The sequence below is a fragment of the Bactrocera tryoni genome, chromosome 2 (assembly GCF_016617805.1).
Source record: "Bactrocera tryoni isolate S06 chromosome 2, CSIRO_BtryS06_freeze2, whole genome shotgun sequence".
Taxonomy (NCBI): domain Eukaryota; kingdom Metazoa; phylum Arthropoda; class Insecta; order Diptera; family Tephritidae; genus Bactrocera; species Bactrocera tryoni.
In genome coordinates, this window is record NC_052500.1 from 24,879,861 (window position 1) to 24,893,463 (window position 13,603).

The 13,603-nt window shown below is 35.4% G+C and overlaps 6 protein-coding genes across 8 annotated transcripts; 3 read left to right on the plus strand and 3 right to left on the minus strand.

Annotated features, from left to right (window-relative positions):
• Positions 1–169: 169 nt before the first annotated feature.
• Positions 170–2,118, plus strand: LOC120768942 (palmitoyltransferase ZDHHC23-B). 3 transcript variants are annotated; one of them, XM_040095730.1, is made up of 4 exons: positions 170–212; positions 432–582; positions 645–1,505; positions 1,565–2,118. In XM_040095730.1, the coding sequence occupies exons 3-4, from the start codon at positions 688–690 to the stop codon at positions 1,740–1,742; spliced, it is 996 nt and encodes a 331-aa protein (XP_039951664.1). In that variant the 5' UTR covers positions 170–212; positions 432–582; positions 645–687; the 3' UTR covers positions 1,743–2,118. The 3 variants fall into 3 exon arrangements, with proteins under 3 accessions (XP_039951664.1, XP_039951663.1, XP_039951661.1); XM_040095729.1 differs by lacking the exon at positions 170–212 and adding an exon at positions 219–306; XM_040095727.1 differs by lacking the exon at positions 170–212 and having other exon boundaries at positions 219–582.
• On the minus strand, positions 2,103–5,807 carry LOC120768939. The gene is made up of 5 exons (XM_040095722.1): positions 5,541–5,807; positions 4,110–5,464; positions 3,586–3,976; positions 2,387–2,910; positions 2,103–2,309 (listed from the first exon to the last, which is right to left on the minus strand). Exons 1-5 carry the CDS (start codon positions 5,763–5,765, stop codon positions 2,162–2,164), a joined length of 2,643 nt encoding a protein of 880 aa, XP_039951656.1. The 5' UTR covers positions 5,766–5,807; the 3' UTR covers positions 2,103–2,161.
• A 456-nt stretch (positions 5,808–6,263) lies between these two features.
• On the minus strand, positions 6,264–7,978 carry LOC120768941 (serine--tRNA ligase, cytoplasmic). The gene has a single exon (XM_040095726.1). The coding sequence runs from the start codon at positions 7,891–7,893 to the stop codon at positions 6,400–6,402; it is 1,494 nt and encodes a 497-aa protein (XP_039951660.1). The 5' UTR covers positions 7,894–7,978; the 3' UTR covers positions 6,264–6,399.
• A 131-nt stretch (positions 7,979–8,109) lies between these two features.
• Positions 8,110–9,845, plus strand: LOC120768943 (ketimine reductase mu-crystallin). Its single transcript, XM_040095731.1, has 3 exons — positions 8,110–9,015; positions 9,219–9,416; positions 9,468–9,845. Exons 1-3 carry the CDS (start codon positions 8,235–8,237, stop codon positions 9,533–9,535), a joined length of 1,047 nt encoding a protein of 348 aa, XP_039951665.1. The 5' UTR covers positions 8,110–8,234; the 3' UTR covers positions 9,536–9,845.
• Positions 9,846–10,173: 328 nt separating this feature from the next.
• On the plus strand, positions 10,174–11,605 carry LOC120769082. Its single transcript, XM_040095942.1, has one exon. It carries the CDS (start codon positions 10,265–10,267, stop codon positions 11,366–11,368), a length of 1,104 nt encoding a protein of 367 aa, XP_039951876.1. The 5' UTR covers positions 10,174–10,264; the 3' UTR covers positions 11,369–11,605.
• Positions 11,601–12,652, minus strand: LOC120769083 (protein cornichon homolog 4). The gene is made up of 3 exons (XM_040095943.1): positions 12,487–12,652; positions 12,105–12,427; positions 11,601–12,041 (listed from the first exon to the last, which is right to left on the minus strand). The coding sequence occupies exons 1-3, from the start codon at positions 12,559–12,561 to the stop codon at positions 11,969–11,971; spliced, it is 471 nt and encodes a 156-aa protein (XP_039951877.1). The 5' UTR covers positions 12,562–12,652; the 3' UTR covers positions 11,601–11,968.
• Between the last annotated feature and the right edge of the window lie 951 nt (positions 12,653–13,603).

Below are 13,603 nucleotides of genomic sequence, written 5' to 3' on the forward strand. Positions count from 1 at the left end.
CTCCATAACTCTTGTGTACGTGCGATCGTTCGTCCCTACCACGCTAAATCTTTCAATGCATTGAAGTTTTAGTAGCCGTGTCTTGCTGGGTACAATTTGTTTCGTTTATTCGTTTTTTCACATTTTGCACAGAAATGAGAACCCTGGTTAATTCGCACTTGGAGTTTTTTCAAACAATCTGGCATGTTTGTTTTTGCAGCCGGGGGAGAGAAGTACGAGTAAATGAATATAAACAAAATTTAACTATTTATTGATTACTTTTAGCAAAAAAGAACAATATTAAAAATGAGTTTTACAAAAACCTAGGTAATTAATGTCACTGGATGTTTATTTATTTTTTTAATGCTGCTGGAAATTTCCTTTACACAAAATCAAAAATCTTGACAATTGGGTGTCGCTGGCCATATTTCTAAATGCAAATTTCATGGCAGACTATTTTTCGCAGTCGCAAAACCAGTTAGATTCTGAAAAAGATCCGAATTCAGGTCTCTGTTGTTGCGAATATATAGATCATCAAAATAAACGTTATCACATTCTTGCCTGCTGCTGCAATTGTGAAGACTTTGACAAAGTATTTACTGAGTGAGTACGCCGGAAGCATTTGTTGTAAAAAAGTTATTAATCAATGTCATTGTTAATTATAGTTGGATAACCTGTCGACGCATCGACCAAACTCGTCAACGCAATATGTTGTTATCTTTTCAGGACCGCCTACGTATACCATGGCATGGTGGGGCAAAACAAGTTACATTTGATACCCTTGCCCCCGTATTTATTATACCGCTACTAATAAGTATAGCGGCGATAAATGCATATACGTGCATTGTAATCTTTTTAGCATGTTCTGTGATCATGTGTTACGCGTATAATTATATTCACCGTAATGCAGGACATACTAGCTTCTTCAGTATTTGGGTTCTTTCATCTTTAATTTATTTATTACTGCTATTCCAGTTTACTGTACCACTATTGGAAGTACTACCCGAGGAAAATCTGGTTTTAGTGCTTCTTTCTATAATATCTGTGATTTGTTTTTGGCAAACTCGTAAACGAGCCGTTTTAAATAGAGTCATTCAACCTCTCACTGGGGGCAGCGAGCTGCCAGATATTGCAGAAACAAGCGTTAATGAGGAGAATGAAACAGAGCAAACAACATTATTGATTGAGCAAGATTTGGATGAGGTACAATCATTGGATGATATCAGCAGTAATCAGCCAAATCTCTGCGCAACTTGTCGCAAGTGTGTGCCGGCAAGAACTGCACATTGTCCTGTTTGCAGAGCTTGTATTAAACGGCTTGATCACCACAGTTACTGGCTAAATTGCTGTATAGGCGAAAGTAATCATCGCTACTATATTGTAGGAATGATTTTTGGAGCTTTAGCTTTGATAGTGGGTGCTGATTTGACACTAACGGCGGTGTGCCATCCATTTTTAGCTGCTAACATTGCAGGCGTGCAAATTTTGCTACCAGACGATTGCACTGAAATTTTCGAGATGTATGAGTAAGTAGAATGTTTTGAACCTGAAAAAGTATGTCATTTATCAACAACTTTTCTCATAGATTGTCCGTAGCTTTTGTTATTGCTATTTACGCTTTAATTATATCACAATATATATTGGTGATGCTTGTGCAACAGGGGTACATGATCTCACGTGGAATAACACTACAGGAATGGAAAAGCGGATTACGGGGAAACAACAAAACGGTGAAATACAACTGCAAAAGTTTTGTTCTCTAAAAGGTAAAATGTGTAAAGTCCACCAAATAAAAATTTGGCATCAGCACAAATTCTACTAACGAACTCAGCTAGTGTCTCGTGTACTAAATGAACCAAAGAGAATTATGCTTCATATGAATTGCATTAAAAATAATAATTATTCCTTGTATGATATACTATATTCTTTGCGTATACTACGGTCAGTTTAACATTAATTCGTCATCCTACTTAGGGACTGCAACTACTTACAACAACAACTATTCTTTCAAGTGTGACATTAATTTTGTGCTCTCTAAAAAAGCTTTCAAGTAATTCGAGTTGTGTATATCAAACAGATTAACTAACTTATTAGATTGTGGTAATAAGTGATATGAAATAAAATTCAACTCTGTAAAAAGGTATTTTATTTATAAAAGATAATTTGATAGCAGCTTTCATTTTTATGGGTTATCTCTGTTTGGTGTGTAATCTGGCAACAGCTCCCATATTTTCATGCGCCAACGTTGACGTCGCTCCTCCGTCTCTCTTTCCAACTGTAATATTTGCGGTAAACGTTGCCAACAATCCAAAACCTTCCACTTCAAATGCCTGCGTGGAAGTAAACAAATAACCAAAGGTTTGTGGAAAAATTCACCAAATATGTATATATTGACATTTATTCCTACCATTCGTGGTGGGATGTCGCCTGTTTCATTTTTGCTGCTGCAATGGCGCTCATCCGTGCGCTATGTTGTGCCCATAATTTGAATGTGATCTCGGTACGCTTCAAGTCACACCAGTCGACGGCCACATTAAATTTACTACGCTCTTGTTGCACATACAATTGCCATGCGCATAATGTTTTCCGTTTTAATATTTTATCATATAAATCGTCAGCCAGTAATTGTTTTTCATTGCGTAATTTTATATAGTAATCGCGCCAGTTTATGAAATATGTACGTTTGAAAATTTGACGTCTGAAATGCTCACACTTTCGCTTATTTTCACGTTTACGTATTATCAATCGTTTAAATCCTTCCATACCAATGCGGCGTAGCAGTAGCCGGCGATAAAACTCATCCGCTTTATGTTTTGCCTCAAGCGCTCGTTGATGTTCTCGTTCTTTGAGTACTTTAGCCATTTTCTCTTGACGACGTTTCTCTTTTAAAGCTTCAATACGCAAGCGCTTAGCCTCTTCATCTTCGAGACGCTAAAAATTTGATGAAGAACCTCATTAATGCTACCAACTTATTTTAGAAACTTTCAAGAAGATAACCTTTATAAGAAAGTTGATTGTTCTTATAAACCAAGTTCATTACGTTAGGAATAGAAAAGATTTCATAAAAAAATGGAAACTATCAACTTTAATTTTGTACCAAGTACTTGGAAAACTATACATTGAAATTGGATTTCGGTTCTAAATCTAATTGACATATTTTTAGTTATACCCTGAACAGGGTTATTAAGTTTGCCACTCAGAAGGAAACATTGGAGACCCTATAAAATATATTGATAAATGATCAGTGCTGATGAGCTGAGTCGATTAAGCAATGCCTGTCTGTATGTACATATGTATATACGCGAACTAGTCCATCAGTTTTTGATATTCGATCTAGAATTGTGGACACGTCCTTTTAACCTCAAAAAACTTGTCATTTGTCGAATCGATCAAAATCAAGTTTTTTTGTTTTTAATAGCGGTTGCCAATAGGAAAGCATTACAAAACAATTGAAACTAAGTAATATAATGAAAAACTCGGTCAAGTATCTAGCGTAAGATGTAAGCGAAAATTATATAAAAATGTAGGAGAAATCTAAATCTGCTTGCTAATTAGGGGTAGTAGCGTCTAACAAAAAATTTAAATTTATAGAAAATCACAATAAACCTTTGCTTCTTCAGCAGCCATCTTCTGTGCCTCCTTCTCGGCCTCCTGTTGCAAACGTCTTTGACGAGCTTTTTCATGCCGAATATTTCTTTCCAAAGCGCGTTCCTCCATTTGAAGTAAGAATTTAGGCATAAATAAAGCTTTTCCCTGTAAACTGGTCATATTTTCATCTTTTTCATCACGCAGATTACCGATCAGCTGTAGACATTTAGCTTTTGCTTTGAACTTCGGATCACCATGGCGTATGATGGTCTTCAGCTCATTTTTTAAGTCTTCTCTGGCCTCCTTTGCTTCATCAGACAGTTTATTCAACTTTAGTTCCATAATTATGCGCTCCTGTCGCTCGAGCTTCAGCCTTTGTAGATCAATAATGTCCTGTTGTATTTTTATTCTGGGAAATAGTGACCCGGTAGTTAACAAAAACCAATTATGTTAGGATTGGGTACGCGGTTGACGGCAGAGATGTATAACAGATGTTTACACACTTTAGTTTTTAATTATTGTATAACTCATTTTAAACTTACTTGTTTTGGTATTTTTTTGTTGTTTGCGTTGAAACCACTGGCGTTTTCTGAGTTTCCTCACGTGCTTGCCCAGTATTGCACTGACGCGCATAGCGGGTTAAACGTAATTTCTCTTTTCGTATTTTGTCCAAAAACAGATTGATTTTATGTACGCGATCACTTTTACTGGAAACATCTTCTCTTTCTATCTTCTCAATGGTTACGAAATGTATCCATTTTAAGAAATACTTTCTCAACAACGTAGGATTTGTGTTTGCTCGTGGTCGAAAAAGTTGCTGAATAATCAAATTTTGCTCGTGGTTTGAAATGCTCTCATCTTCTAACTCTTCTGACGTTGTAATTGCGGAATCCACTTCTTTCGGTTTTGAAAGTTTTGTAATAACAAGTGGTTCCAATGTATTTGGCTGATATTGAGATGTAGTATCTTTAAAATTGATTTGAACCTCATTGGGTTCAGCTTCTTTCCTGTTCTCCATGTTAGCTCCGGTTTCTTGTGTTAATTTTTCTTCTGCCTCCATTTGTAGCTCGAAAAGTGCTTCCTCTGCTAAATCCGAAACAACTGAATCGATACCATCACTGGTATTTGAGCATATGGAATTCTCTCGATCGAAGTTCTTTATATTCACCGTTTCAACAAAACGCACACAACGTTCTTTACATGAAGCTTTTCCATTTGATTCCAAATCCACACTTTTGGGACATTTGCAGGCTCCCTTCAAAAATTGTTGATCTTTTTCAAAAGATTTGTTTTCAAGATTACTTTCAGGCAGATTACTTTCCAGCTCATTGACAATTATTATATTACGCGACTCAATGTCTTCAACTATATTTTCTGAATATTTATTCAAACTAACTGTCTCGGTATGCTTATTATTCGCATTATCGATGTTGGTATTTTTTAATAAATAATCATCTTGAACTTCAACATAGGCTACATCTGCTTTGAAATCGCTTTCAGGAACCATTTTCACTGCGCCTTTGAGATTCTCCTCCTGATGGGCCTCTTCAAGTGAGTTGTTATTTTTTATTAGCGTGGTAGCTTCACATACTTCATCAACCTTTTGCAATGCCTCCAAAGGAGCAGCGTAAAAGTTTTCAATATGCTTTGCAGCCCTAACCAAACTCTGTGTTAAATACTCATTGTCCATGTCGTATATTTTATTATTGTCATCACTCTGAGTTATTTTCACTCGAAGTGTGTTCCTTTTGCGGTTTTTCTGCAATTGTTGCCGAAATTTGCTTAATTCATTCATAATGTAGCGTTCCTCAACAGCCAAATTATGGTTTACACAAGCGTCAAGTGTTCGTAGCCCACCCACTGTAGCTAAGGGCAATTTTCGTGGTATTTTGCGAAACTATTTTGTAAAAATTATATTATTCATTGAAAAATATACATTTTTTGTTATCTACACTTATTTTAACTTCGATTACCATTTCGTGTCGCATATCCATAACAAGTACAGGATTAAGCACTTTGTTTGGTAAGCTTTTGCCACATAATACGGATTCATCGTGCTGATTGACATAGTCCTTTTCGATAAAATTTTTTACAATATCAGTTTTTAATGAAGATGCGTTTTTACACGTATTTCTTTTTCGTATTCGATCCCATCGGGTAAGCTTTTGGCTAGTTTTTTCCTTTCTTGTTTGTCTCATTCCAAATCTTGAAATATTTTATTGTATTTCAATGTAATTTTTCTTTCGTTCTAATTGAAATTGTATAAAAATAATGTGATATTCCACAAACTCAAATAAACAAGTTTTTTTTTTTTGGTTTCCAAGGTAACCAAATGAGCTCCAATTGGAAAAGGCACTGAAAAATCGCCGTATATAGCAAAAAAATTTAAACCAATTGTAAACAAATGACCTTATTACAGTGTTGTTGTTACAGTAATAAAAAGGCGTATTATTACGAATTATCTAAGCCATTTATAAGAAAACCGGGTCTTCCAGTATCAACTCGTTAACACTCCCTAAAATTGGAATGTTTTATTGCATCACAAAAACAGTCAGTCCCATAAACTACCAGATTAAAACACATTTACACATTTTTTGCGTTAAGTATTTTTATTTATTTATTCTTCCCTTCCTTTCCTATATTAAAAAAAAATTTCGCATAAAGCAATATTTAATATTAAATAAATACAATAGATGTGATTATTTTAGTGATTTGAATTTTTTTTTATTTTGACGCAGCAGCTCTACAATCTGTAAGTTTTTCCAATCGCATTACAATATAAACAAAAAACTTGCATCTAGCATAATTCCATAAATATTTCACAATAATTTTCTAAGCAGCAGGGTCTTTTTTGCCTTTTCCCTTTTTGGCAGCAGCGACAGCTGCTTCAACATCAATAGGCGCGGGTTTTACGAATGGAATTTCGTCACGATATTTTTCGGGCATATATTTTTTTAATGGCTCTGGCACTTTCACGCCAGTCTCCGTTTGATGAGTCTCAAGAATAGCACATATAACACGGGTTGTGGCGCACATTGTGGCGTTGAGCATATGCACGTAATCCACTGATGCATTCATTTTCTTAGTTTGACCATAACGGACAAGTAGTCGTCGTGCCTGATAATCAAGGCAGTTGGAGCAGGAAACAAGTTCCCGGAATGCGCCGCTACCACCGAACCAAGCTTCCAAATCAAGTTTTTTTGAGGCTGCATGATTTAGCGCACCAGATACAATATTAACAATGCGATATGGAATATTTAAGGACTGGCAGAACTTTTCAGCGTTGTCAATCATTTCGTCCATCATCTCCCACGATTTATTATCATGTGGAGAGGTAAGTACGAATTGTTCCACTTTCTCAAACTGATGAACACGGAAGATACCACGAGTGTCCCGACCATGAGAGCCTACTTCTTGACGGAAACAGGTTGACAAACCAGCATACTTTATAGGTAGAGAAGCTTCCGGCAGCCACTCATCGCGATGATATGCAGCAATTGGTTGTTCTGAAGTTGCAATAAGATATTTTTCATCTGTAGCAACTTCATCGCCACGTTCACTGCTTTTGCCAACCACTTTATAAAGTTCCTCATCGAATTGCGAAAGTTGTGCTACTTCCTGCATAACTTCTTTGCGCATAAAAAAGGGTGTATACAAAGGTGTAAAACCACGGTTACTCAACATATGTAGTGAATGTTGAATGAGCGCTTGTTCGAGAAATACTGCAGGACCGGTCAAGAAGTAACCACGTCCTCCTGATACTACTGCACCCTTTTCAGCATTCATGCCGTCTATCATCACAATAAGATCGACATGAGAGTATTTCGTTCTGCGTTCACAGTCACCAAATGTACGTTCAACACGATTTTCTTCTTCGTCATTGGATACTGGCACTGTTTCATGTAAATGATTTCCAACTTCACGTAGTGCAGTATTTCGGCGCTGTTCGGCTTGCTGCAGACACCTTTCATTTTCAGACATCGCCTCATCGATTAGTACGCGAACCTTCTTTATCTGATTCACTGTTAGCTGACGCAATATGTCTGAAGTTACTTCAGTCAAAGTGTCCTTGACATTTTGAGGAACTTCTTCAGCGGCATCACCTTGGGGTTCTTTTTTCTTCATTTTTTCTCCAATTTCTTTGCTGCATAGGTTTTTCGCCTTGTTTAGGTTGTCGGCACGGTGTCTGCGTTGTCGCCATTCGGTGTCTTGCTCAATGACTGTCTCTACCAAAGCCAAATCCTTGAAACGCTTTTTCTGATTCTCTCTAATAGCGTCTGGATTTCCGCCTTTATCACTACGGAACAGATCTAAATCCAAAACCATCTTTATTTAAATTTATTTTATACAAATGTGAATCACAACGTGGCGACTAACTTGCACTCGAGTTTGCTTATTTTTAATGATGATACAAACAGTGCTGCCACTTAATATACAAATAACTAATTGCGCGTCTCTACTATTGTAGATAAATGTAAGTGATCATATATTTTTTATTACAAGCATTTTCAGCTATGATGCTGATAAAACAAACGTACACATTTAAGCACATATCTAAAGGCATGCAAAGATAACACAAGTAAATTACGTTGATAAAGTGCTCTTACGCCCTTGATTTTACCTCTGCATTGTGTTCTCGAAAATAACTAAAGGAAATATCCACAAATATGTCCACGCCAATAATTCAAATAACTGCAGAAGAAGTTCGTAAGGTACTTAACTGGAACATGGTGTGTGCAGCTGTAGAGGAAGCTATGAAGTCAGTTTCGTATTCACAGGAAGATCATGATCGGGATGAGCACGACAGCCCGCAAACGAGTCAACCTGCTCGCAGCATGACAGTTTGTGGTGATAAAACCAATAATTTATTTACCATGCCAGCATACGTAGGCAATTACAGGTTGACCTCAAATACTAATGATGATTTTATTTTAAAATCCAGCACAATAGCTTGTAAAGTGGTAACATCCTTTGGAAAAAATCCTGAACGCGCAAATCCACTACCAAGAATTATGGCAAATATTCTTATCTTTAATACGGAAACAGGAAAATTAGATTGCATCATGGATGGTACAGATATTACTGCCTGGCGCACCGCAGCCGCTTCTTTAGTGGCCACGAAGTACTTATATTTTCCACGCTATCCCGAAGGCATTGCACGACCTATCAAAGTGGCAATAATAGGTACTGGTGTTCAAGGTGAAAGTCATGCACTTGGAATGTGCTCCTATTTCACAGTTAGTGATATTTATCTGTGGAACCGCACTAGTACCAAAGTTGAGTCATTGGGGAAAAAACTGCAATCAGAAATAGCAAACGTAAGAGTTCATGTCTGCTCAAACGCATCCGAAGCAGTTGCAGATGCTGATGTCGTTTGCGTAGGCACTTATTCTTCCACACCTTTAATTACATATACAATGTTAAAGAAGCGCCATGTTCATATTAATAGTAAGTTGCACATATGTAAATGAACAAGAGTACATATGTATATACCAGCCTCAACTTAAATAGATGCAGATCTTAAAACCTGTTTATGCCTTTGCTTAAAAATTGACAAAATATTAATATTTAAATTTACTTAAATCAAAAATTAAGTCTTATGTCTAGACACTTATATTCAAATATATTAAATCCTTCTACCTATATTGCAGCGGTTGGCGCTGGTCAAGTGCATTTCGGCGAAGTTGGACCAGACATTTACAAGAACGGCAAGGTATACATTGATTCCTGGGAAAACGCGAAAAAAGAGTTGAATGGATTAAAAGCTGAGATTATTGGTGAAGTAGGAGAAGTTATCAATACAAAACAATATCCACTGAATGACAAAATAACAATATTTCAATCGATGGGTGAGTGAAAACAATTGCTTCGAGCACAAATAATATTTGGTTCCAATCTAGGTATGGCTGCTGAAGATGCAACAGTGGCGCAGTCGATATTTAACGCAGTTCAGTCCAAGAATGAATAGAAAACATTCGGCCAATTTTCAGAGGATTTATGAATATTTGCGCTTAAAGACAAAAGTAATATTAAGATTGCATATTTTTGTTGTATTGCTAAAAAATTATGGAAAATCATTCAAATGACTAGTATAAACTCCCATCAATGTAAATATACCTACTTCTAAAACAAAATTGTAAATCTTATTTGAAATTTGACTTGTAGTAACTTGTGTTGTTTCTATCTTGGCTTTTTTAAAACAATTTGTTATTAATAAACTGTTTTCTTGGTGGCTAACATTTTTCCTCCAGGAATGAACCACTTTTTACCAAAACGAATATCAATTAATTTATTATTTATTAACAAAATATGCGCTTTTCGTGACCTTGATAATAAAAACTGCATCGTTGAGTCGCCGTATTATACATTTTTGTTGACAATGTTATTGTTGCCAGACTAGTTAAATTTTTGAATACCAAAACCTCTTTCATTATTAAATTCGTAAAAGTTTTGGAATATTGGTCATAGATATTAAAAATTATTTAACTAATTTTTACAATACTTGTTAAAGAAGTTTAAATATAATGAGAACTAACATATGTTTACGCTGCAATTGAAGAATAACTTGTACCGTTAAAGCAGTAATTGTTTTTTGACAGCACGGCAACGCTATCTGTTGCACATTTGGAAATTGTAAATAAAAATTCACATTGGAAGTTTAAATATAAATAATATTACATTGAAGTGACTAACAATTATGAGTATAATTAATTTTGAAGTTGAAGAAATACGTAAGCTGTGCGAGAATACCGTACCAAATTCTAAAATTATAGCTTGCATTTGTGGGGAATCACCGCTTGTGCGCGTAGACATAATCGAAAATGAGTCGTATCGCCAACTCACGGTTTGCTTGCGTTTTCCAGCCAATTATCCAGATGAGTCAATCCTTGTTGAATTGAAGAGTCGCACGTTGTCCAATAAGTTTCTAGACGGCCTTGCAACACTTAGTGAGAAACATGCGCACCAACATTTGGGAAAACCGCAAGGGCTACATGTACTAAGATTTGTGCAACAATATCTAACGGAAAATCCACTTTGTGTTTGTTTTGACGAGATACAAGATCTACGACGCGATCTCGGCACGGACGCCACACCAGATCAATTGAAATTAAAACAACGTCATTCGATTGTGCAATTAACAGCAAAAGGTGGCGAGTACTACTACAAAGTGAGTGCATTTTTACCGAAGGATTACCCGAAAGAGTGTGTGCAACTACAGAATCAGGAAACGAATTTACCAGCAATTTTGCTTCGTTACTTGAATGGGCAATCCCGTGAAATAGCTAGACAATGTGTCGAACCGCCACTTCGTTTGAATAAGAAGGAACAATTGGCTTTTCAACCAGTACCTAGCTTATATCGTGCTCTCAAATTTTGTCTGGCCGCTACATCGGACTTTCATATAGAGTTATGTCCAATTTGTGAGAAAGAGGTGTTACCAAAGAAACCAACTCAGCTGGAGTTAGATGATACCAAGGACGCATATGTAGAACGTGTATACTGTGGGCATCTTTTTCATCAGGCTTGCCTCAAACATTACCTTCAACAGCCACCATTTCCTAAGGGTGGTAAATTATGCCCAGCCAAGCGTCGACATCCGCGTTCCGATGCAAAGTACTATATGGGTGGTGCCAGTAGTAATGGAAAGCAACCGATTGTCAATGCAGACAACGGAGGAACATGCGGAATTCGGTTGGCGCACGATCGTTGGGTTGTTAATGTAAAACTAGCTGAATCACGTTGGGCGCAAAAGCAAGCGCGGGAACGAGAACTACAGGAAGTAGTAGATTTTCTGAAGTGAACTGAACTCGTGCCTTACGCAAGTGCATACTCAAATATTAGTAATTTTATATATGGTTTATTAGTTGTAAACAGGTTTTGAAACATTTAAATTAAAAATAGAATATATTCAACAATAAACTAATATAATATATATGTATTGTACGTCGTGTAGACTGATAAATCAGAAATGAATGGCTGTAAAAAATGATATACCAAAGTAAATGTTTTATTCGTAAAGAGCAAAATTGAAATTGAATGGCGTTCAAAATTAAATTTACTTCAAAATATGTTTGAATAGACGTTTTCCACAACGAAATTAGTTAACATTCGACATTTTATACTTATATATCTATATGTACAAATGCGTTTATGTGCGTGTGCACTTATTATTGAATAGATGAGTCGATACAACGTTTAGAGCGAATGAACATGAGTTTTGACTGATTTAAAATGATTATGATACTCTGCACTTAAATTTAAAAAGGGAAGACATTACTACTTATCATTATACGGTGCGATTGTGACAAAATTTGACTAGTACGATATTAAAACTAACATAAAATCTACAACTATTTGATTGTAGCATATTGATTAGTGCAGCTTAGAATATACGGTTTATTTAAAATTCGGTTATAAATTCTCCTTCCTCATGTCGTTTAATTGGGTCTCCCTTGATCAGTGAACTAATTAAACTGAAATACAATAAGAAAACAATGTTCATCCAAATAAAGAGCTATATAGTATATGATACCAACCAGTACATTGCTACGAAAAACATAACGAAGTAATAACCCAAATAAACCATGCAATTTCTGAGATGCACTTTCAAAAGTCCACGACTATGTATATCGATCGGATCGTAAACACCCAGACTATCCCTGGGTTGTCTTTGCAGTTCATAACCTAGCCATATGGCCATTGGCATATTAAGTAATAGCATTATCCAGTGCCCTCCAAGCAATAGCAGTATACAAAGTAAAGCATGTATTCCGAATTTTGGTATAACCCAAAAGTTTAAACGTGAACAGCATTCTTGAGCATTTAGATAGTCACTCTCCAAGTCCGCTAGTGTCAGTACCTGTTATATTCAATACTGTGTGAAATATGAACTCCCAGGCACGACTCTTCGATACTCACATAGTAAATTAGCAGTAAAAGTATTGATCCATACACAAGTAGGGTTATTGAAAATGTTGCCGTTTCCGGTAGCATAACGGTTATAATTTTGTTTCACAAATTTAAATTTGAAATTCTACTATTACTTAAAAGGCGTTGACTTTCATTAACGATACTAATTTGTTTACTACAAAGTTATCATTTGTTTTGTTTTCATATGTTTGTTTTGACGTTTCTCTGCGTACAAGGATAAAATAAAATGAAAATCACAGGGTGACAGTAATGCACAAAATTTTTAGTTGCTATGAACAGTTTGGCGGCGGTAGCAAGTTTTAGCTGAAGTAGGTAGAAACTGTTCCCAGCTATTGCTAATGTCCGAAATTTTGCCCAGATGACACTAAGTTTTTCCGGAAATTGATATAACCATTTTTAACTCTTGAAAACTTAAGTACAAGTTAAGCTGTACCCTACCAATCTATATACATTTTATTAAAATTTTTATATAATTAGTATATTATTTTATTTATCTTTATTTACACAATAAGCGAAAATTTATTTTTATACTTTTTTAATTATTTTAAAATTATTATTTATTTTATCTTTATTTACCAAAAATTAGAAAATTGTTTAATTTTATCAATACTCGGCTAAAAAACGCTATATACAGCATCGAATGTAAACACTCCATGTTAATTACAGAATAATGTTAATGTTGGTAAACAGTAACAGATGTGACTGCGCAACTGATATGTATACATATGTATGTACATTAATTTCTCTGAATTTGCGTTGGACTGTGCATAAAAGTACAGACGAACTAGACGTAAACAAGACGGAAAGAGACATTTAAAGATATTCACTGTTAAAAATTAGTACGGAAGGATCTTGATTGATACAGTGACAACTAAATCCTTTAAACATGCTTTAGAAAGCTTATATACACACATATACAAATGTATGTACATTAAATATGTATACGCAATATAAAAATGAAGCTTTAATTTATTATAAATGTCCAATGACTTGCCATTAAAGGTACATATTTGCATAAATATATCAAAAATAATTATTTTAATATTATATAAGCACTTACCGCACGTTATTTTACTTCGTTTCGTATTTTCTGCAATAAATGGAT